Below are 23,610 nucleotides of genomic sequence, written 5' to 3' on the forward strand. Positions count from 1 at the left end.
CTCAAACACCCATTTGAAGGACCTTCTTACATCATGGCTTAACGAAAGGCAGCAGCTTCTCAGGTAAGCCAGACCAAGCTTAACTCAGCTGTTGCCTCATGCCATCCATCTACTGAAAACTGAAAGTCTTAGTAGCATGTTCTTTGGATATCCCATTAATACTGTCTGTCTGGGAACTTGTGAGATGCCAACAAAATGCACGGGAATTGCAGTTTCACATTCACAATTAAGCTGCACTGAGTCAGAGATGCAGTTGAGTTTATTAATTAAATTTTTATTTCTTCTCACTGCCTAGACATCACAAGGAGGACATACATCTCTTTTTTTTTTTTTTATTCCTGGTTTAACATCTCTTTTTAAGTCCAAGTTATTTGTTCAACTGCTACAAAAATTCTTATTCACCTGGAATTATCTGGCCTGCATAGTTGTGAGCCTCATTCCCCAGGTATTCTCAGCATAGAAAATTGACAGATAAAGGTGGTGGCAAGTCACAGGGTGACTGATTTGTATAAATTCAGCCACTGCTGCTGTGACAAGCCTGGGAAGAGTTTCAATCCTGGCAATGTCTGTTTTCTCTTCAGCAAGGAACACTCAAGCAAATTCCAAAAGAATCTCTGAATTGTGGGTCTTCCCTTACTAAGAGAACAATCAGGAAACAAACAATCAAAAAAAAAAGTTTCACACTTTCTGATATTGTTGGAATGCAGAAAAATACTCAAATATTTTTCAAGCCCTCATCTGCTCTTTCATTGTCTTCATCATGTACATAGAAGAAAGAATTAGAGGCAAAAAAGGCTCACTTCTTTTCTATATCAAAATGTCTTCATCTTCTTTTCTCATCTCCCACCAACCCCAGCATGTTTAAAGACTGAGCTCTGCTGCTTCTACCCACCTTTTGTTTCTCTAGACATCCATGTATTTTTACCAGCTCTTGGGGTTTTATGGCAAGTCTCACCATTGGTTTATTGAAGTCCCAGCCTCTTAAGATCATTTCACCACCTTTAATAGAAAATCAAACAACTGAAGAAGTGAACTACCAGAAGACATTGAGCATCCTAATTCTTTCTGTAAAAGTCATTTATAAAGCAAATGTTATCGTATGTTAACCTTATTAATAATATTTGCACCATGCTAGAAACTCTGCCACATTGTTATAATACCTGTCCTAAACCCCACGAAATAGGTTTTTCCTCCAAAAAAGATTCTAAGGGGGACTAAGTTGAGACTGCATAGGTTTGGTTTATTCCGTATTATACATAAACCCAATACTCAATCTTTACAAGATGACTAAGATCTTAAAAAGTGACCAAAAGTGAAAAGATAAAAAGGGCAACACAAAAAATATATGGATGAACTGTTCCTCCATTTACCAAGAAATTGTGAAAGAATAAACAGAAGTCTGAAGAAACCAAGGGAAAGCAGCACTAGATGCTTCCTTCTGAAGAATTCAGTTAATATCTTGGCACAAGCTGCAAGACAATGAAGAATCAGTGAAAAGTGAAAAGTTGCATTTATTGTATCTTTTTGCACTACATGGCTTAGTATGCAGCCCCACAGGTAGACAACTGAAAAGATAGACCATACAATATAAGAAAATTGAGACTGAAGGACATTACAGATCATCCGGTCCTTGTGTGTGAATGAAGGATTAATTCATCTGAAAACATCCTTGGCAGGTGTTTGCCTAATGCATTATTAAAAATTTCAGTGACAGAGATTCCCATCTTGGTAAACATCATTCTTCGGTGTCTGTTGTACCTAAAAGTTTTTCTCCTTTTCTGACTTGAATGTCTCCTGCTAAACTAATGCTAATTATTTATTGTTCTGCCAACAGTAGATATGAAGAACTTTTTAATCTTTTTTTCTGAAACAGACTTGCCACATCTGAGAGTGGAAGAGCTATATTCTCAGGAGCAAAAAGCCCCAGACATAGCACTTTCTACATTCCTGTTTTTTTCTTGATCCCTCCACCCAGTCCACATCCGTAGTTTTCCTGCATGGTCCATATGTGTCTTGAAAAGTTATACTCTGTGCTGGGCTCAGGATATTTGAGGCCTTTCTAGTGTTGAGCAGAGCGAAATGTTATTTTCTCTGAGCCGCTTGTTTGAGCATCTCAGCAAATGATAGAGTTGTTCAACAATATCGCCTTATTTTTACTTGGTGGTCTACTAATGTCTCCAAGCACTCTTCTGAAGACTTCTAGCTAAGCAGTCATTCTGAAACATTTTTCTGGGTATCTGTGCTGTAACATTCAGTCATCATCCACCTGTATGATGTCTCCCAAGGCCATCCTTCGAATGGACTGCCTCCTCCCAAGAGAGGCTTCATCTATTTCCCTTTGCTTTGCTCCTCGTTCCTTCTGCTTTTTGGATACATTTTCAATGAGCTTGCTGGCGTCACTGAGGGTTTTTTGTGTCCGCTGACCTGCAGTTTTCTTCGTGCCTTCTCCCACACTTGGATCTGTGGCCTTTAAGGGTTTGGCTTTCCCGTGGTCTTCCTGCTGCTCTTTCGTGTGTCTTAATCTGAATCGGCGCCGAGAAACATTTTGGCAGGGATCAGGGATGCTCTCGGGGCTGTTGGACTCTCCATGCATGTCAGACACGTGGAGAGTGGGGATTAATGGCTTACAGAGTGTCTTGGGAGCCTCCTCAGCACCTGCTTGTTTAGTCGACTTAGAGGTTGTCTCTGAAGGCAAAATAATTTGGATTTCTCCAAGGGGTTTGCTGCTTTTAGGGGGTAGGGGATCATCTTTGCTCTCCAGAGCAGCCTTCTCACTCAGCTTGATCTGTTGAAGGTTTCCCAGCTCCCCCTGTGCCAGATTCTTTACCCGTTTCACATGGGGCTCATTCCGCACGGAGTTGATCACCATCAGCTTCTGGGCAGCCATTTGGGCTTCTCTCTGGATGCTCATAATCTTTTGGAGCTGGGCTTCTTTTACTTCCACAGGGATCTCCAGAGGGGCCAACTTCACTGGCCTCTTCAGGCTAACATTCTCTGTGCTGCACAACTCACTTGCATGATGCAGGCTGGGAGACAAAACTCCCTCCTTTTTCATCTTTTCTGGCCACAATTTTTTCTCTCCTTGGCATAGCCTCTTCTCTGAAATCCTTGGAGAAGGAGGCTGGAAACCAAGGTTTCTATGTTCACTTCCTGGCTTCCCTCCTGGCAAGAGGAGAACTGGATTTTTATCAGGCTGCAGGTTCACAATCGTGACTTCACTGACAGTGCAGTTATACTTGGGCTTTTCTTCAGCCATTGGGGCACTCTGAAAGAAAAACAGATGTGGAGATCACTATCCTACATTGTATTAATCCTCAGTTAGGTTTTCATGCAATGTTTGGAAGTTTGAAAAGAGTGAAAACTTGGTGTCTCTTGAAATGTACTCCTCAAAACCTTAAATCCTAATCACTGTGCTCCTTAAGCTGTCTCACCCCAGGGTAATCCAAAATAAAGGGCAAATTTAGTCTCCATATCTGGACAACAAATTAACCTGTCAGCTGAAGAATCAGGGCATGTCTCCTCCATGTCTGTCACCAGTGCAACTCAAACATTACCATTCCTCTTCCTACTCTGTCCTAAATATTGAGTCCTTTCTAAGCAGTGAGCAGCACCAGACTGTACACTACACTCACTAATTTAAAGGAAGTTTAGGGTCTCTAAAACACATGGCAAATACCAGAGAATATCTATTAATTTGGGGAATCTCGTAGCTGAGGGTCAGGCATGAGGTCCTTCTCTTTTCCTCTGACATTCTGTAATGTGGACTTTTGCATATACTGACGTGCTTAATAGGGTAGGGAAAGTATCTTCATTTCCACCAAAATTCTGCCTAGTTTCACAAGGTACTTTTCCATAGACTGTCAAACTGGTAATGGTTTTGCTTGTGTCAATGGAAAAGACCCTGAAATGTGCCAAGATGCTGTTCAGAATGCTGTGGATATTGTTCAGTTTCAAAAACAGTGCATCTGGGGTATTAACTAAAGACACTGCTAAATGGCAGATGTGGCAAACCTGGAGTTATTTATTTGCCATTGTTCAGAGAAACTTTATGTCATGGTTGGGAAATAATATAAGAATCAATAATCAATAATCATTATTGTCAATAGTGTAAGAATCTCATGGTAATCAGGCCTCTGATGTTCAACTTTCTAGTCCTGCATAGGCAATGACAGGCTTATGGGCAGCATCAGGAGATGGGCTCTGTTCCTGCTTCTGCCCAAACAAGGAAGTCCTGTTCTCTAAGGTACCTTTTCCATTCCCACTCTGGTTTCTGTACAGACTATACATTTTATGGGACAGACAAAAACAATATTCTTGCCTGTATCTCAGACTTCCGGGCCTTATTATCACAAAGATATTTTCTTAAATTATAGTATTAACCTGCTTTTTGTCTGACAAACAGAGAACATGAGCTCCTTTCATCTCATCTAATTAAGTCTGTATTGGTAATTCCCGTTCACTGTTATTGGTGGGATTTTTATTTTTGGTTTAAGTACCCAAGCTTAGTATCATTGTAAATAAAAATGATACTTGTCTTGCCCTTTCTGTGTCTTTCTCTTTTCCAGGAAAACACTTAAAGCTGCCCATGACTCTGTAAATGTGAAGTGAAATAAAATAAACATAAATAAACCCTTGTCCTAAGATGTAGGCATATAAAGCAATGGGACAGAGTGAAGGTTCTAATGCAGATGGAGGTATGGGTGTGGAAACAAGAAATGGTAAGCAACATAGTAACAAAGTTTTGCCATTTTGGAAGAGATTTTAGTTAAAAAGCCTTTTATTTGCCTTTAAAAATCTAGTACCCATCTAAAACCCAGCCACCTAGCCAAGCCTACAGAACAACCTGCCTAGGCAATCTATCTTTCTGCTCATGACCACTTTTTGTTCTCCTGCTGGTTTCAGACAAGAGTGACCAAGTGATTGGTCCATTCCCTGTGCACTCTTCTGAGGAAAATTCAGACAAGCTAAGAAGGCTTGGAGAAATGTTACACACCACCTAAATCCAATTGGAGTCCTAATGTTAATACACTTAAACCTCACCCAAGGCTGATGTGCAAGATAAGCTGCATCCTCTGTTGTCGTGCACACATTACCCAGTACCTTCCAGAAATGTCCATCTGCTATGTATATCCTCCCACTTAAAATTTAATTAAGTAATTGGCCCAATCTTGTGTGGGTAATTGCTCTGTGCCCAAAATTCCCTTTGCAGTCAATGAGAGACTCGTGTAAAGAATGACTGCTTCAGGTTCTCTAGATCAAAGTATTATGATAGTGGTATTATCAAAGGGACCATCAGCCTTTATTTAGAAACCACAACCTTCATGTAATTTAAACAATTTCTTTCCCAGTCTCAGCTTGCTGATCCTTCTGGTATAAACTGCACAGTAATGGGACAGCAGAAACAGAAGGGTCACAGTATATCACTACTAATTAACTAAATTTATTGTATGCCCAGTGGCAAATTGGCGTTGAGTGGTTTCAGATCTAGGAAGCCTGGTGTCCCCCATAAACAGGAATCTGATGTCCCTCTAAAGCCAGTACCCAGACTGGATGGTACTCAGAGAGAGGTGCTCCAACTATTTTTAATTAATTTTGGTTACAGGAGTCTGCTCATTGCAGGGCAATAAACACTTGATTTTGGCTGAAAGTGAGATTTGGAAGAGTCTTATAGAAACCTTGTTCGTACACTTGATGACTGGATCAAGAGAAGGCATTGAGCTGAGGTTCCTTTCCAGTATTGGTCCTCACCTCTGTTGTTCTACATCTGAAAAAATCAGATACAAAGCAGCCTCAGGCACCCTGAGGTGTCCTATTGGCATGCATCTGGCAGAAATGGGGAACCAAAGTGAGCCAAGCACATAGCATGTGTTTAGATAACCTGACAACCTGCTGGACTTTAGCCAGGAAGTCAATCTGTCAGCAGGGAAAAGCAGCAGGTTGTTGTGCTGCCACAAAGCTCTGCAGGGCTTGAGATCCAAACCACTGTTTCATGCACGTCACTTCCCCATATGGCTCCAAAATACTTCACCGATTCAGTCCTGTCGTGGATATACTTGTCAGGAGGTAATATTTGGTTGGTAGCATACATGATTATAGATACATCATGAATGAAGGGAATCCTTTAAAAATCTTAAAGTGTTCAAGGTCAAGTTGGATGGTGCTTTGAGCAATCTGGTCTAGTGGAAGGTGTCCTTACCCGTGGCAGGGAGCTGGGAATTATCTTATCTTGAAGGTCCCTTCCAACCCAAACCACTCTTTTATTCTCTGATCTTCGCTTCCTTTAAAAATCCCTGTTTTCTTTATCACCTTCGTGAGGTTTCCTCTCCTCGCTCAATGAAAACAAATTTATAGTGCATTTCATAAGAGTTAAAAGAAAAGAAAAAACGTGCACACACACGCACACACGCGCAAAACCACCACTCTAAATCCCAAACTCTTCCTACATAACAAAAAGCTTTAATCTCATTGCTACAGAATAATCTGTAGTGATAAGCAGATGTTACACAACTCTGATGCTTTTCCTTTCCATCATCACGTGTATCAACTGATTGCTGCAGTTCAAAGGGGAGGACAGAAATACCTAAGAAAGGAAGTTCACAGATCAAATCCTCCAGCTTATCTGGCTGAAAGCTTCTCCCAGAGTGGATTTTATTTTAGTTCAGTTCCAAAATAAACACCAAGCCTTCAGTGTGCCTTAATTCTCCATGTGATGCCTGAAGCACTGCCACTGAAAACCCCTCTGGCATGTGGAGATCCATTACACATGCTGTCATTCATCAGGAGAAAGAAACAATTCAGTTTAAACATCTAGGGATGAATGGCTTTGCTTCCACTGCAGATTATGTATGTACAGTAAATAGCGCAGGTCACCATGAATGAACAATGCAGAAAACAGAGCCAGCACTTGAATAATTCCCAGAAAAGCCTTAAATATGCAGCCTTGCTGTTTGTCAGATGGCATTAATTATCACACCTGCAATGTGAGGGACTTATATCATCGTTTGCTGCGCTAGAAAAATTTAAGTTATATTATCTGTGAGCCAGTGAGTCTGAGAAGGTCAGAGGGTCCATTGGGCTGGGGAAGATAAAACATAACCATGTTCATAATCATCAGTACTGAACACGGTGCTAACATCACACCTGGCTGTCTTGGATCCCAAAACAAACAGGTACCAAGGTGGACTGAATACAGGAACTCCATACAAATAAATTCCTGCTGTGTTTCCTCAGTGGAGGATCCAGAGATCCTGTGTCATACTGCTACAACTCCCTTTGCACCATTGGTATCTTAAAACAGCAGTGGCAGCAAGAAGAGTTTCCAAAGAAAACAAAGAAAAGATATTTGAGTGGTCTGAAAAACAGCTCATTATCAGGGAATCTGTTTCAAATCCCTTTTCCACCACAAGCTGCTCATGGGATGGCAGGGAAGATGTTTTGTCCCTCCCTGACTGTATTTTTCGCCTGCAAATTTGTACTGACCCCAACTCCTGGACTATAGGGCACTAGAGAGCATAAGCTACTCAGCAACAGGAACTCACATTAGTTTGAAATGAAGTTACGTTAGTTTCCAAAATAGGTTCCAAAATAGGTTTGATTCCAGATAACTTAATTTTCAGAAAACAAGTGTTTTATAAAAGGTGGTACCTATTGAATGATCAAAGACCGAAAGAATCTATAATCACTCAAAAATTGTGTCAAGTACAAGTTTTGCTTATAGAGGAGTTGTTCTTACATTATGGGTTTTATTTTGTGAGTGACTGAAGGTTTGGGGCAAAACCTAGTATTTGCAATCATTAATCTGAAAATGCTTAGTGAAAACATTTAAAATTTGTGCATAAAATTTGGGGGATCTTAAGAGGAATCATCAGATTTTATACAGTTTAGAACACTCTTACTCCTAATGTTATTATTACTTTAATAGCTCCTCCCTGAATTAATGAGGAGACCAGTTTGAATTCTAGGAAACCCACAGCAGATTGTCCCTTGCAGGCACACTCAGTTTCCGAACCATGGAGTCTCCAGACTTCCCATATGCCTCCCAGATTTTACTGAGCAACCTCTGTCTTTGGAAGCTTCTTATTGGGATTTGCAGTTTTGCAGGAAAGAAGAGGAAGTGCAGAACTCCAGTCCTAATGACAAGTCATGTAAACTAACTTTTCCAACTTCCACATCTAAATAGGGACATTGTTCCTTATTTAGATCAAGACAAAGATTTATAAAAAATGAGCAACTAACATAGACTTCTAAATCCAGATTTAAGATATAAATAAATGACCTCTTTTTCAACAGTGGCACTGGATTTTACTCCTTAAATTCAGCCAACTTATTTAAGGATCTTGACTGTAACTCAAAATTCCACCTTCAGCTTCAAAACTCTTAGTGTCAGTTGTTAGAATAAGGTGATTGATTTCCCGAAGTTCTGAGCACCTCCAAATCCCTGCCATCTCAACAAGACTGTATGAGAAGTAAAGGCCTGTACATGCAGTTGGACCACTGCTGACCAGGGTGTGTGTCTGACATCACAGCACAAGCCTAAGTCTTCTCACTGCTGTGAGGGAAGAGGAGCAGAAATGAAAAATGCAGTATTTCCTGCTAACTACCAGCTCCTGCTTACATTACATGCCCAGAAAGATCACAGCACAAGCAGAACGTGCAGACAAAGCGATTGAGCTCTCCCCTTGATGTTTTTTTCTTAATTTAGAGCTTGGCACTGTAAAATCCAGACTGATGGAGCTATCTGCTGTGGTGGAAGCTCATACCTAGGAATTAATGTGGTACCCTGCCCTATCCCACTGATAACAGAGGCCAGCACCTTGGAGTCAGAGAGAGCAGCTCTGCCATCATTCAATGTCTGTTCTCTAGGTGCCACTCATCCACTGCACTCAGAAATACCAAGGAAGACAAGCACCTTTTCTCAGTTCTCCCAGGCAATATTTCATTCAGAACAGAAGAATGAGCATCCCTGTCTTCTGAAAAGGAGGTGTCAGCAGTGCAACTATTTTTCTTAAAACATAAGGGCTAGAAAATTCACTTTCTCAAACAGAGACCCTCAAGCCGACATATCCTATCTCTCCACAGAACCGGGGGTTCATATCTCCTGCCAGAATTGTTCTTTTGTGTTTTCTTTGGCCAATTAGACCAGAAGTGAAAAAATGACATGACTGCATGGTCTGGTAGTAAGGGCAGCTTTGGATGAACCCTTTGACAAGGACAATTTAATACAATTTGCTTCACTGCCAAAATCTTCTAGAATGTCCAGTTATAAGGCTAAAAGCTCCTCTCTCACTTTCTTACCCCTTGCTGCAACATGTTTTTATCTCCACATCTCTAGCAGAAGGATTTGAGGTTGTTTCTAGCCCAGGATTGTCTCATGTTTTCTTTAGGACATGCTGCTACTGGGTTGCTCCCGGTTTAATTTCATCAGAACTGTGGATTCTGTATAATAGGAGAGGCTTTGTGGAGGCATCTGGGAGCTATTTGAAGGCTATGAACAATGGACAGGAGCCAGCTCTGCCCTCTTGAGCTGAAAGAATCCAGTCTGAGGCAGATGCCTGAGGTGCCCTCCACTCCAGGACTGGAGAATGACCAGCTCTCAGACTCTGAAAGCAGATATTCCAGACATCACCTCAGACTATGAAGTGGCTCATTTTCCAGGAGATCCTGTCCAATTCAATGATTTTGTGGCTAAAGGTAAAGAAGGGAAGCTAAGACCAGGGAGCCAGCAGTGATCTGGAGCCTGCAAAGCAGACCCCAGCCCTTTAATGGCTGGGACGGGCCCTGAATTCTACCCTTTGTGATAATTTTCTTACCCACATTCCATGGCTATTACTGACTTCAGACTGTCACTCCTTAAATACATTTTTCACAAGTTCCTATTAAACTCTGAGTAGCATATAATGTTATACCAGTATTGATGTTAGAGAATTACCTGCTAGTCCTGCTAATCCACTGATGCTTTGACAGCAGGAATCTTACAAATAGAGATTCTTCATGAAAAAATGGTTAAACATGACCTGAAAGGCCGCAGCTTTCCAATTCTCTGAAAACTTACCATTTCCTTGTTGAATGCTGTAGCATTTAAAGCTAGAAGAATCAACGACAGCCCATCCTCTGATCCACTAATGACATGGATATTGAAGGATTTTGATGTCACTTTTTTTATCCTCAAGCCTATTATCTCTCTCTTCTGCCTTTCGCTCTTCAAACAGAGGCCGCTTTAGAGAGATTGCAGTGGGCGGGCAGGGAATGTAGGAACTGTTCTACTTTTTGTATGGACTTAGTCCACAGCTAGAGACAAGTCACTGAATATCTCTGAGCCTCACAATCAAGGGATGTCCTTTAGAGATCTTTTAGGAATTTAGTCTGTTAAATCTGCTATAACCTCTTTCAACCTCTTTAAATTGCTATAACCTCTTTCAACCTAAATTTACCTCTGGCTTCAGCAAGACAGTGTTTGGTGTATTCCACTTGGCCCAGTGGTCCTAAAGTGATGCAGTGTTGTTCAGTTCCTGTGCTCTGACCTGGGAAGGGCTACATTTCAATGGCATGTGGATCGCTGCACCATTTGGAGACCACTGTAGGACGTTCCAGATGGTAGGCAGAATTCATTCATCTATGTCATGAAAATTTAATTTATATGAAGGTAATAAATTGCTTATGTATAAAATAGGCAGGACTAATACATAAGCATTCAGGGCTGAATCACACCAGGATACAGTCACACACAGCTCACAGTGAACTCAGCTTTTTGGCCATTACAACAACAATCAATTGAACAGAATTATTAAGTGCAGATACTCTGTATTTGGGTAGAATATGCCAACACAATAGCTGCTGCACTGTTAAAACAACCCACCCCTCCCCATAGTAATTTTAACTCAATCTTAAGAAGCCAGCAGTGATGGAAGAGAGAAAAAAACATAATAATAGAGAGAGCATCTAACAGCCTGGGCTTGCTGCTGCATTTGCATTGACGTCAGAGCAAACAAGATTAAATGAAGGCAAGCACAGCTACAGAAATGTGACCTTAAACACAGCCTCAGAGTTGCAGATAATGCCAGAATCTTAGCTGTAACTCCACCTGGCTGGCTGACGTAGGCACAGAGATAAAATCTGTGAGAAGCAGCCGGAGACCCCAGTGGCAGCTGGCACGGTGAGAGTTCTGCTCACCATGGAGCTCAGGGCACGGTGCCACAGAGAGAAGCCAGGGTGGGGCAGAAGGGATCGTGCTGACTCTGTCCTCTGCAAGGAACCGTTGAGGTTGGCAGAATTTGCAGCAGCCTCTTACCGCTGGGGTTGCTTCAGTCTAGTCCAGGATTAGGGAAAAGATGGAAAAATGCTTGATCTCATTTTCCCAGTCAATCACACTCTTTCCCTTTGCCCAGTGTAACCTTGTGTAGTGGGTTGAACCTGAGTTGATGGACAGTCTTTTAGACTAATGACACTTCTCACAATTTACATATTTAAACCACACAGAAAGGTGGGAATGGTTTTTTGTTCCAGCTCACCTGCTGGAAGGTGGGGGGGCTCCGAGCCTCCAGGGCCTGCCGGGCCGGGCCGGGGCCCCTGCCCCCCCCATCTTTCCCAACGCCGCGGCACGGACCCTGGGTCACTGGGGGGGAACTGTCCCAGAGCCACAGGCAGCTCAAACCAGCCATGGACTGCCACACAGCTAAACCAGCCATGGACTGCCACACAGCTAAACCCAGCCATGGACTGGCACAGAGCTAAACCAGCCATGGACTGCCACACAGCTAAACCCAGCCATGGACTGCCACATAGCTAAACCCAGCCATGGACTGCCACAGAGCTAAACCAGCCATGGACTGCCACAGAGCTAAACCAGCCATGGACTGGCACACAGCTAAACTCAGCCATGGACTGGCACAGAGCTAAACCCAGCCATGGACTGCCACAGAGCTAAACCCAGCCATGGACTGCCACAGAGCTAAACCAGCCATGGACTGCCACACAGCTCAAACCAGCCATGGACTGCCACATAGCTAAACCCAGCCATGGACTGCCACACAGCTAAACCCAGCCATGGACTGCCACACAGCTCAAACCAGCCATGGACTGCCACATAGCTAAACCCAGCCATGGACTGCCACACAGCTCAAACCAGCCATGGACTGCCACATAGCTAAACCCAGCCATGGACTGCCACACAGCTAAACCCAGCCATGGACTGGCACAGAGCTAAACCAGCCATGGACTGCCACAGAGCTCAAACCAGCCATGGACTGCCACACAGCTCAAACCAGCCATGGACTGGCACACAGCTAAACCCAGCCATGGACTGCCACACAGCTCAACCCAGCCATGGACTGCCACACAGCTAAACTCAGCCATGGACTGCCACACAGCTCAAACCAGCCATGGATTGCCACAGAGCTAAACCAGCCATGGACTGCCACAGAGCTAGCTAAACCAGCCATGGACTGCCACACAGCTCAACCCAGCCATGGATTGCCACACAGCTAAACCAGCCATGGACTGCCACAGAGCTAAACCCAGCCATGGATTGCCACACAGCTCAAACCAGCCATGGACTGCCACAGAGCTCAAACCAGCCATGGACTGCCACACAGCTAAACCCAGCCATGGACTGCCACACAGCTCAAACCAGCCATGGACTGCCACACAGCTCAAACCAGCCATGGACTGCCACACAGCTCAAACCAGCCATGGACTGCCACAGAGCTAGCTAAACCCAGCCATGGACTGCCACACAGCTAAACCCAGCCATGGACTGCCACAGAGCTAAACCAGCCATGGACTGCCACACAGCTCAAACCAGCCATGGACTGGCACACAGCTCAAACCAGCCATGGACTGCCACACAGCTCAAACCAGCCATGGACTGCCACACAGCTCAACCCAGCCATGGACTGCCACACAGCTCAAACCAGCCATGGATTGCCACAAAGCTCAAACCAGCCATGGACTGCCACACAGCTCAAACCAGCCATGGACTGCCACACAGCTCAAACCCACCCGGCGCGGCCTCCTGGGACCAGCGGGTCCCTCTCCTCTCCACGCGGAGCCGGCGGAGCCAGCGGGAGCCAGCGTGGCCTCCTGTCTGCAGCCAGCACACTCCACGCTGAGCTGAGGACACCACACAGCCAGCAGCACAAAGGGAGCGAGACTTTCTCCACCGTAAAGCCTGAACAAGAACACTCTTCATGGTGGCTTCAGAGTCAGAAAGAAAGTGAGCCATGTGAGACGGAGCTGAACACGGCGATGGGAGAAAAGAGGGCGGTGCCGCGATTCTCGTGTGTAGCTTAAAAAACCTCCTTGCATGCCGTGGTAAGAAACTGTAATATCACAAACTGTTTGTCTCTTTAATCCATTTGGAGTACATGGGGGGGATGGAGAATTCACGTGTGGCCCATGAAGATTTTGAAGAGTGCCTATGCCAGGCTATATAGAAGCATTGAGAGGATTTTTAGAGACTTGTGGCCAAAAAAAGCCTTTGTGTTCAGGCCAAAGTAACTCATCCTTAAAAAGATTAATAACCCTGTGTGATAGCCTATGTTTGGCAGTGTGAAGGAACTGTGAGGTTTTTCATGGGAGAGATGTTTTACACCAGAGCAGATTGTTTCTTTCCAGGCAGGTCTGCTGTTGGTGGCAGTTTAGGAACCATGTGCAGCTGAAGAAAACCCTTTTTTCCTTAAGCATATGAACACTGACTAAAATTCCATGTTCTTTTACCCTTTGTGTGAGTTGGGTAAAAGGAGGAAAGTCCTGGAAAGGAGGAGGGGATTTGCTTTAATTTCTTGTTATTTCTCTTTTAGTTCTTTTAGTAATAAAACTCTTTCTTTGTGCTGCAACTGTTAAAGGTTTGTGCCTGCTTTGCTTTCTCCTAATTCTTATCTCACAGAAGGAAAATAAGTAAGTAATGGGTATTTTGAACCAAACCACTGCACCTTGACACTTCTGAGATCCAGACTTGGAAAGCCAGAGAGAGAACCAGGCCACTGGGAACAATGGCTAATGGCACCTTCAAACAGCTAAGAACAATTGCAGCTAGAAGTTTGTTACCATAGGAGCAAAGCCCATTCAAGTCTACTCAATCAAATAAAGCATGATTACATGGTGACATTGCCAAAATCTGAACCACTGTTCACTGAACAAAACCACAAAAAATTGTCCACAACCAATAAAGAAAACTCTCTGGCAAGAGAGCATCCCTTCAAAAATCCTAAGCAGGTAGATCCCAATCTTCCCAGACACTATGATTAAGAGTGGATGAAAGTATTTCCTTTGATTTGAAGGACAGGATTACCTGTTGGGCATCATTCAAACCCCTCAAAACCAGGCCGAACTGAGATACAGAAGATTTAATGACTTCACTGGATCTGACTGCTCTTAGCATTATTTCATTTTACATTTGCCACAAAAGAGATTCCACTTTGGATCTGTGGGGTAAAGCACCTTTCTAAAGGCTCAGATGGAATCAACCAAAGCAGCAATTTCAGGCTGTTTCCCTGATGTGGAGAAGATATCCAAACACAATGATAAGTCTTTTTTCATGTCTCTCTATTGACAACTTCTGGAGTGGTTCAAGGACATGGGGAGAGCTTTGGCAGACAAGTTATGTTGCAGGACCTTCCCCAATCAATTTGTCTCAGCTAAAGAAAACTGGAGATAGTTTATCTGTGAACTGCTGAGAATTCAATTTTTATCCCATTTTCTCCTTAAGGCATCTGCAGACAGCTGGGCAATTTTGTGTCACCTGCAGCTTAGAGTTCATAATAAAACCAGGTAGGTTCCCTGGTGGGGGTAGAGATGCAATAATTAAACTTAGCCTAATAACTACATTACACTCAGGGCTCCAACCAGATTCTCCTGTTATGGGCCAAGCACTGTGCAATGAGGAGCTAAAAACCCTTTCAAAATTTTGTCCCTGTGGCATACAGAGTTCATGGAGGCTTACTGCCTGTCTGGTCTTGTTTCAGGCACAATATTCAGCCAGTATTTTTGGGAAATGCAGGAGCTTTTGAGAGTCTTTTGGGTCAGATTGCAGGATCTTGTATCACTTTCTGATCCCAGCATGAAGAAAAGGAGATTGTTGTGTTATGTTGTTTTGGTTTTTTTGTTTGTTTACCCATGCGTCTTTGTGGGTACAAATACCTCTGCAGGGATATTTGGCTTGAATACTGGTAGGTTTGGAAAATCCAGTAAATCTCTGATCTAATCAAATTTCACCAAGCAATTGTTCCCCATCCTTTGGAGCCCAGGGATCTAAGCTGTATTATGCTACCTGGCTTATTACTGAAAGGTCACTGAAGACTCAATGGATCCTTTGCTGCATTTCTTCTGTCCTCTCTTTGACATGTCAAAGAGCTGTTGTTGCAATAATTGCAACCAGTCCTGTTTTAGGACCAAAAATCTTAGAATATCCCATGCAGAGTGTGCTGATCCTGCCCACATGGATCACTGGTGCTGTCCTGGAGATGCTTAATGTACCATTGAATGCCATAGAGCAGCAGTTTTTATTTCTTCTGAACCATGAGGTATGAGATCTTGGCACTTGTGACTTGTGCTTTCAAGCCTTTTCTAGTCAATCAGCCAAGAGTTGCTTTTTTGATTCAACATTTAGCAGCTGACTTTACTTAATTTGGAAGCACAAACAGACCCTTTGCTTCACTCTGTGTGTTCAACTCTTGGCCAAAAGACAACCAACTTTAAACCAGACAAAATTCCTTGCAACTACAGCACTTGCTCCCCCCTCTGTCTCCTGACTTATAAGGAACCATGTTATTGGAATATGGACCACCTAATCCACTAAGCCTGGGAGCATCTGAATTTTTATTTTTATGTGTTGGTGACATTCCAATGTGACCTTGCCAGTGAATAGGACACCCTTAATTGCAGATGCCCCCATTAGTCCAGGTGTTCATGTGGGAGGAAGATCTGTTAATTTCATTATGGAATTTCTGAATCTAGTCCTGCCAGCTCCATAGGAATTTTGATGACTGTACTCATCTCCACTAATTTATTTATTTTTCTCCTGGTTATCAGCATTGCTTTGTGCTCACGAGTTAGGATGGAAAGGAAAACAGCTTTTTGTAGATGCTAGCAGGGCCTGACAGAGTAATTTTCCTGTGAAACTTTCCTTTCTCGTAAGAAAGCAGTTAGAGAAATCCAGCTTCTCACAGCTTCTCTGTGAAAGCTTTAGTTCTCTTGAGAACTGGATGGACAACAGTTTGTAAGAATGTAAACCATTTCTGCACCTGCAGGTTGTTGTGAGAACACTACAATTATTTTCAGTTTTGTGAGAATGATATTTGGAAATGGGTGTCTTACTGCTCAACCTATCACCTCTGGAGGTGGTGGGCCAACAGGCCAATCATGTAATTTCTCTTTTGCAAACCATTCTATAAAGGTTATGAGTGATTAAACGAGGTCTCTTCGGCCATACCTTGCAACCTGGACTTGTGTCGTGATTTGCCGTTCTCTGGGGAATAACAGTGGCAGCTTTTCTCATGGAAGTTGAGCACATCTCACTGCACAGGACAAACAAAGCCTGGAAAAAGAGCAGCTTTCCAGCACAATGCCAGGACTAAGGCACCTGTGTGCTTCTTCAGGTAAACTGCTGTCCTTCAAATTCACAAGGACATTTTCTGCTATGTGAGCTGGTCATGGAGACAATTTCAGCTCTCCTGGAGAGCATAATTTAAAGTTAGACCTTCTCCAGTATGGTCCATACCACCAATCAAGGTAATTGTATTGTCCATAGGTTTCAAGACTCTCATAAAAATTTGGTTTTGTTCTGCCCTTGTGTTCAGAAATTCACCTCTCAGTGGAAATCTTTATGTTCACTTTGGTGGGTTTTAGCAGTAAACCAGCAAGCAAATCTTCAGTATTATCCACAGTTGGATGTCTGTACTGTAACACAGAGCTACACCCTGGGAAATCCTTCCAGATCCCAGAAGGACTTGATTCTGCTCCCTTCTATAACCAATGATGGTACTGCCCTTGATTTCAACAGAGGCAGAATCAAGATGGGGATTGTTTCAAATTCACCAGGACAATTCTACAAGTTGTACATAGTCTTCACCCCATTTTACATGTGGTTAAGGAACAAGGATACCTCCTACACATATTCCTCTTGGGCATTCCATATGTCTCTCAGCTGAGGATCCGGTGAAGCTCACTCACTACATATGTGCAAACAGTCCATTCAAGAATTCTTAAAAGTGGAGAAAAGTGAATATGAAGCCTGTCCCTGTTCAGAATTCCATGCAAGGCCTCAAATTCAAGTGTTAGTATACTGAGTCTTGTTTCCTTCTGATTTTCTGGTAAGACACAGGGTTTTCCTCATCAGTAGAACTGTGCACTCATTAGTTTGAGTAGGATGAACATCTTTGGTCTGTTAAAAGTATCTCTGTCTATACCAACAGTTTTATTTTCAGCTTCAAAAAGTCACCCAAACCAGCACTATCTCCCAAAGACTCAGATGCTTGCTCTTGGCACTGTTTAGCACCTCAGCTTGTTCTTAGCTCATGGACCTTGAGTCCATCTCCTCAGATCTGTGGCTCTCCTAGCTTTGTCTCACCACAGCTTCTGCTCCCGAGCCCTGCAATTTACTTGAGAAGGAGGCAATTTCTCCCTATAAGACTTGGAATGCTTTTGGGACTTATTTTCTCTGATGAGAGGTACAGTGGGCTACCTTAGCCATTGAGGTGGTGTGTCTTGGCACACCCACACATCTTTTGTGTGCCTGTATTGCTTATTCTAATTCAGCAGCCTACTGCCTTATCTAGTCAGAGTGCTTTGAAAGGCAAATCCTATCAGAGCATAATGGGAAGGGAAGTTAAAGCTATTAACAGCAGATTTTTAGCGGGTCAGGGGGCAGAAGAGGAGCTCTCTAATCATCTTCAGATACATTTTCTTTCCTTATAGGCTTGAATAATAACTAAATCTCAGCTCCTCTAGATAGCTTTAGATGCTATTAGCACATTCAATCAGTAACTCAGAAAGGGATAGAAAAGCACAAATACATAAAATCACACAATCGTAGAATCACAGAATGGTTTGAGTTGAAAGGGACCTTAAAGATCTTCTAGTTTCAAGCCCCTGCCATGGGCAGGGACACTTTTCTCAAGAACAGCTTGCTCAGAGCCCCATGTGAACAGGCGTGGCAGGCCACCAGCTCTGGAGGAGCACTGGCTGTTCATTCCCTGTCTCTAGAACATCTTCAGGGGAAAGGGCCCGCTCTCGATGGAGACATGTGCTGGCTGTCCTTCCTGATAATTGTGTTTCTGGTAGAAAAGAATAGAGGCATGGAGAAGCCTAGAGTGAGCTGGGAAGGGACATCATTCCTGTGAAAAGGAGGCCTCACTGAAACAATATTTGCTTCCCAGCATTATCCTCTGATCAGGTAACAGAGAGTCCTCCTTCTGCTGTCTCCTTCATGGCCCTGTACTGTATCCCCTGGCTGAGCTCCTCCCCTGAGAAGCTCTATCATAGTGACAGGGAGAAATTTTTCCATGGCTACTGTCATTAATTACCACGATAATTTCCCTCCTTAAACTTCAAGTCTGAATTATTACTCATTTCCCATCCTGCCCAGCCCACTATCCTGCCTAGATATCTCATTTGGCAGCTAGACCGTATGAGTGTTGCTCCCTTGATTAAATAGTTGGTACAATGTGTATCTTATTACCCTCAGGTAAGTCCCTGGTCAGGGTTTTTTTTAAGCATCTCCTTCCCAGGAATGGTTGGAGCAAGGGTGAAGGTATTCAGGGGAATCAGGGAAGGTTGTCAGCATCATTCAAGGTAATCTTCAGCCATTTTAGAGCAATGAACAACACCTTGCGTACTGGAGGTGTGTATAAACTGTATACTAAACACAGGGATTTTAGTTCCTCTTGCCATACCAGACCAATTTTGGGCGTAAGCCATACCTCTTACTTGTTTTGAATAATTAAAAATCAAGCCCTCTTGGTGCCTTGCAGGACATTTGGTCCACTCCATCATGGCAGATAAAAAAAAAAAAAAAAAAAAAAGGAAGGAATTAGTAGATATCAGCTCTTAATCTCCAAATGCTCAGACTCAGGAGCATAAGGAGACAACATCTTTTGATGTGGTTCCCATATTGCAAGCAAACTAAATAAATATCTCTGGGGTCTTAAGGCTAACATCCAACCATCATCTCATAAAAATAAGATGCTGACTGAAAAGTGTGTGTGTGTATACTGGGGAAAGGTGTTCTTGTGGATTGGTCTTACTTCTGTCAGTTTGTGAGGAAACATTCCCAGAACACCACCATCGTTGTCTATGTTGTGATAGCAGCACCACAGCCAGTCTACCTTGTATTATCCAAGAATTCGGATAGTACCACACACCTGCAAAGCCGCCAGCACCCCACATCCCACATGTGCAGGTTTTGTCTCACAACACAGTCCTGAAGGGCTTCTTTATGCTCATGAGCTGTGGAAGGCTTGTGTAGTTCAGGTAGAGAACGTCCCCTGTGCCCTCTGCCACACACAGATTCCCTCTCAGCGTTGAGCCCCAGGCCTCTCACAGTTTTTTGAGTGCTCTCCCAGTTGCTGGGAAAGCAGCATCACTGAAATTAGAATAGAAATGCCAGCTCTTTCCCCATTACTCCAATAAGCACCTGAAATGCTTTCCTCATTTGGAAAACCACCCAGTAAGACCCCAAGTTTACAAAATCCCTGTGTGTAATCACCTTCTTGTGGGGCTTTCCTCCTTATCTGCATTTTCATATTGTAGAAATAAGACCAGTATTCTCATTTGTGTCCCATCAATTTCTTTGCTCAATTCATTGATCTTGAAGATCTCCTTAAGGAAATTAGGCAAATCAGGTTTAAATTTCTCCTGAATCCTTTCCCTGATAATGAAAATCTGATGGTGGTTGTTATTAGCAGCTTGGCTTTAGAGTTACATAAGTGATGGGATAAGCTGGTCTATTTTAGTAGCTATTTTCTAATCTATCAGAAGATACTGGAGATCTCAAGACAAATACATCATGAAAAGCTATAAGCATGCTTTACTTATAGAAAAATCCTAGGGAAATGTCGTGAGAAAGGATACAGGACAGTTGTACTTCCACCATCTTTAAGATACATAGAGTTTAGTAGAGCTCTCCTCAGTTTTGCACCCATCCTAGAGGACTGAATAGGAAGACTAGACATTCATAGATTCATAGAACGTGTTGCAAGAGACCTTAAAGATCATCTTGTTCCAACCCCCTGCCATGGGCAAAGACACCTTCCACTAGACCAGGTTGCTCAGAGCCCCATCCAGCCTGGCCTTGAACACTTCCAGGGATAAGGAGAGTCCACGACCTCTGAGTGACCTGTGCCTGTATCTCACTACCTTTATAATAAAGAATTTCTCCTAATATCTAATCTTCCTGATACCCAGTCTAAGTCTACCCTTCTTCAGCTTTGCTAGGATTCAATGAAGTTGAGGGGAAGTACTTTGCTTTCACAGATACAGGCCTCTTCCTCTAAAGAGGATACCAAGTGGTCCTTCACGGAAAGATGCCAAAGGCTGAACAATCATATTGTATAATGGGAGACAGCCTCTGCAGATGAAGAAATTTTTAGAGCCTAAATATCCAGTTTCCAGCTGTGTGAAATTGTCATGCTGTTCATAATGATCAGAAGGATTGAGATTGAAAACTTATCTGGCATCTTTTTTGCCAGCACAATTTTCAATTTTTACATGCTTCAAAGATCACAGGTTCCTGTTCACAGCCCCTGTTAAATATCCTGAAATACATCTCTTCTAGAAAACTGTTTTGTTTTAGCCATTCTTTAAACTAGATGCTTCCATGAGGAGGGATTTTTGGCCCATTTTTGCTGTACAGTTCATTGTCCCTAATCTCCCCATTGCCATTGCTATAGCAATCAAGTGCCTGTCAGATGCCCCAACTAGAAAATGTTTTTTTTTATTTCATTAGCTCCCAAGTTGAATCCTATTACTTATTAATAACCTCATTCCACCCATGCTCTGCATTGATCCCTCTTATCAGCACTGGCTCCTGCTGACTTCTCAGCTTTCTCAGAGTAATGTTTTCAAAGGTAAAAATTTCCAGCCATCTCTCCAAGCAAGACTCTTGGGCAATCAATAAGAAGCTCATCACTTCCACACTTACCAGCCGCCCCGGCAGCTCTTGCTTTGCTCGTTGTTTTATCATTCCCAAAAGCGTTTCCTCCTCCTCCTGATGAGATGGATTTACTCAGCAATACTCAGCCTGCTATGGCAGGGAATGCAGGGACCAGGTGCCTTGCTTGCTCAGGAGGACTGAAAGGCTCAGAAATCTTACAGAGAGATAAGTGGGAGATTAGGGTCAGCATTACTGCAGGCACTTAGGGGCTGAACAGATTCCTGTGGCAAAAAAAAAGCGCCTGTGAATGTGTTGTATTCTTCTCCTTCCTTTAAAGAGAGGAGTATTCTTACTTTAAGTACACATCTTTAAAGAATCCCCCTCCTCCACCTTTCTCCATCATGTCCTTTTTCCATCCTTTCATTCTTCTTGCTTCTCTTCTGTGCCCTGCTTGTCCTTTACCTTGTCTTTGCTCTCTTCTTACAGGCCAATATGGCCCCAAAATCCTCACATCTTGTGTGCCCTGCAATTAAGGTGTTGATTCCTAAAATTATGCCCCCACATTTGTGTTTCAACATGTGAGTAGAAACTGATTTTCTGCAGAACCAGTGATGGGGATTCCAGGCATGTTTGGGTTCTGAAAGCCCAGTAATTTATGTTATATCCTAATTGCAGTGCATGATTTGGGGGGCCTAAGTCCAGGGAAATCTGGTAGCCTACAGTGAGGAATGTTGAGAGAGAGGTGCTTCAAGCCTTAGCAAACCTTACTTGCTCAGATACATTACGAACATCCATTGCATGGAGTATAAAAAGTTTTCTAAGATCATACTGAAGGTGCAGCAAGTTTTAACAGCCCTGATTCCACTGACAGCACTCCCAGCTCTGTGCCAAAAGGGAGCAAGGCAATATGAGTGGCCAATGAAAGCCACGAGATTGTATGTGTTCATTGGGTCAGGGTCTTCACTTGGAAGTGGACAAACTAAGAGGTGTGGTTTTCACAATATAATGAGCTAAGTCCATCTAAAGGACACAATTTTTTCTGATTTATCTAACTTGCATAAAACTTATGGTACATTGCCAAACACAGAATCGAGTGTCTAATTCAAGGTCTCTGTTCGTTATCTTTTCACTTGTTCCAAAATGGTTCTGCAAGACCTTACTGGTTAGTTTCTACTGTTTTCTGTGATTCACTGTGCAAAATCTTTTCTTATACCATTCATCTTTCACCACCAGCGGTCCTTACAAAGCACCAGTTGGAGGCATGACATGTGAATCCCTGCTGTTACTTGATAGCTCCGCTGCAGCAAGATGGGCACCTGAGTTTAGGCTGATCCTTCCCACTTCTTAAACCAGCCTCAGTTTGCTGTATTGTTTGGCTGTGTTTATTTGGTGCTGCTTAACTACCCCTGAGTGTCACTTATGCCCAGCTCTTCTGAATTGTCCTCTTCCCGTGTCCTGCCACCTCCAGGCTTTGCTTTCCTGTAACACAGTCCCGGTCAAGGTCGTCAGAATTACATGGATCTCCTGACAGTACACAGATGCTTTGGTCTGTGCTGCCTCACATCATGAGTCTTTAAAAAAGAAAAGCCTGATCTTCAGAATTTTTAAAAATTTTTTTCCACCGATCCTCATTTGGAGAAGATGCAGATGTTTCCCATTTGGCCAACGCCTCCACGTATCCACTGACAGATGCTCGGCAACGTCAGTGCTTATTTCCAGCCTCTCCTCAGATGTACTGATGAATGTCATGTTTGCAGCAGTCTTGTCTCCAATGTTTTTCTAAGCCATGCTATTGTGGCAAGCAAACCTATTCACAACTGCTGTCAACCAGTGGGTATAGCCTTAGAGTGGTTCCTGAGCCTATTTATTTTTGTTTCTGTCTTGAACAGCTACAGGAGCTGGGGTTTTGTCAGCACCAGCAGAAATAGATAAATTCAGTACCAGGCATCCAGCCTAAAGGAAACATGAGAACTTCAGAAACATTCTGGAATTTAATCAGGCTGAATATACACTAATAAATTAAATACGCTTTGGTTCATTTTTTTTCAAACTGAAGCCAGCTATTCAAAGTGCAACCTGCCAGGCCTGGACTGCTGATCACAGTGGTATTGTACATGGAGAGAATTCAGTTATACAGCCAAGGACAATGTCTGTTGTCACTAATGCCACTGGGGAGACCAGTGCCCTCTCTCTTCTGGTTTGAAGAGTCCATGATCTTAATCTGAAGAGACTTTATTGCTTTTGTAGGGGAGTGTTTTACAGGGAGATAAATGAATATCCAACATTTTCCCTATATTCTCTTTATTCTGAAAGGTCAGTCACCTTCTCTGCAAATAAATAGAGGCTATATCATCACTCCTGCTATGGTATCCACCTTTCCCATCCATCACTGGGTAGGAAGATTACTCTGCCACAGGTATGCAAGCCAGGGAAGCTGCGAGTATCTCTGAGTAGCAGCAGATGAGCCTTGACTTTCACCAATAACCACAGTAAACCACATCACCCAAACAATGTGGGACAGCACA

General features: G+C 43.1%; 1 protein-coding gene across 1 annotated transcript; it reads right to left on the minus strand.

Annotated features, from left to right (window-relative positions):
- Positions 1–1,219: 1,219 nt before the first annotated feature.
- Positions 1,220–16,507, minus strand: LOC116455813. Its single transcript, XM_032134100.1, has 2 exons — positions 16,427–16,507; positions 1,220–3,265 (listed from the first exon to the last, which is right to left on the minus strand). The coding sequence occupies exons 1-2, from the start codon at positions 16,505–16,507 to the stop codon at positions 2,252–2,254; spliced, it is 1,095 nt and encodes a 364-aa protein (XP_031989991.1). The 3' UTR covers positions 1,220–2,251.
- Between the last annotated feature and the right edge of the window lie 7,103 nt (positions 16,508–23,610).

Source organism: Corvus moneduloides, chromosome 1 (genome assembly GCF_009650955.1).
Source record: "Corvus moneduloides isolate bCorMon1 chromosome 1, bCorMon1.pri, whole genome shotgun sequence".
Lineage (NCBI taxonomy): Eukaryota > Metazoa > Chordata > Aves > Passeriformes > Corvidae > Corvus > Corvus moneduloides.

Excerpts from the sequence above, each read along its gene's own strand:
- LOC116455813 (XM_032134100.1), bottom strand. The coding sequence starts at position 16,507 with ATGTGCTCAACTTCCATGAGAAAAGCTGCCACTGTTATTCCCCAGAGA. Across the intron at positions 3,266-16,426 it reads ACACAAGTCCAGGTTGCAAG|AGTGCCCCAATGGCTGAAGA; the intron begins GTATGGCCGAAG and ends TTTTTCTTTCAG.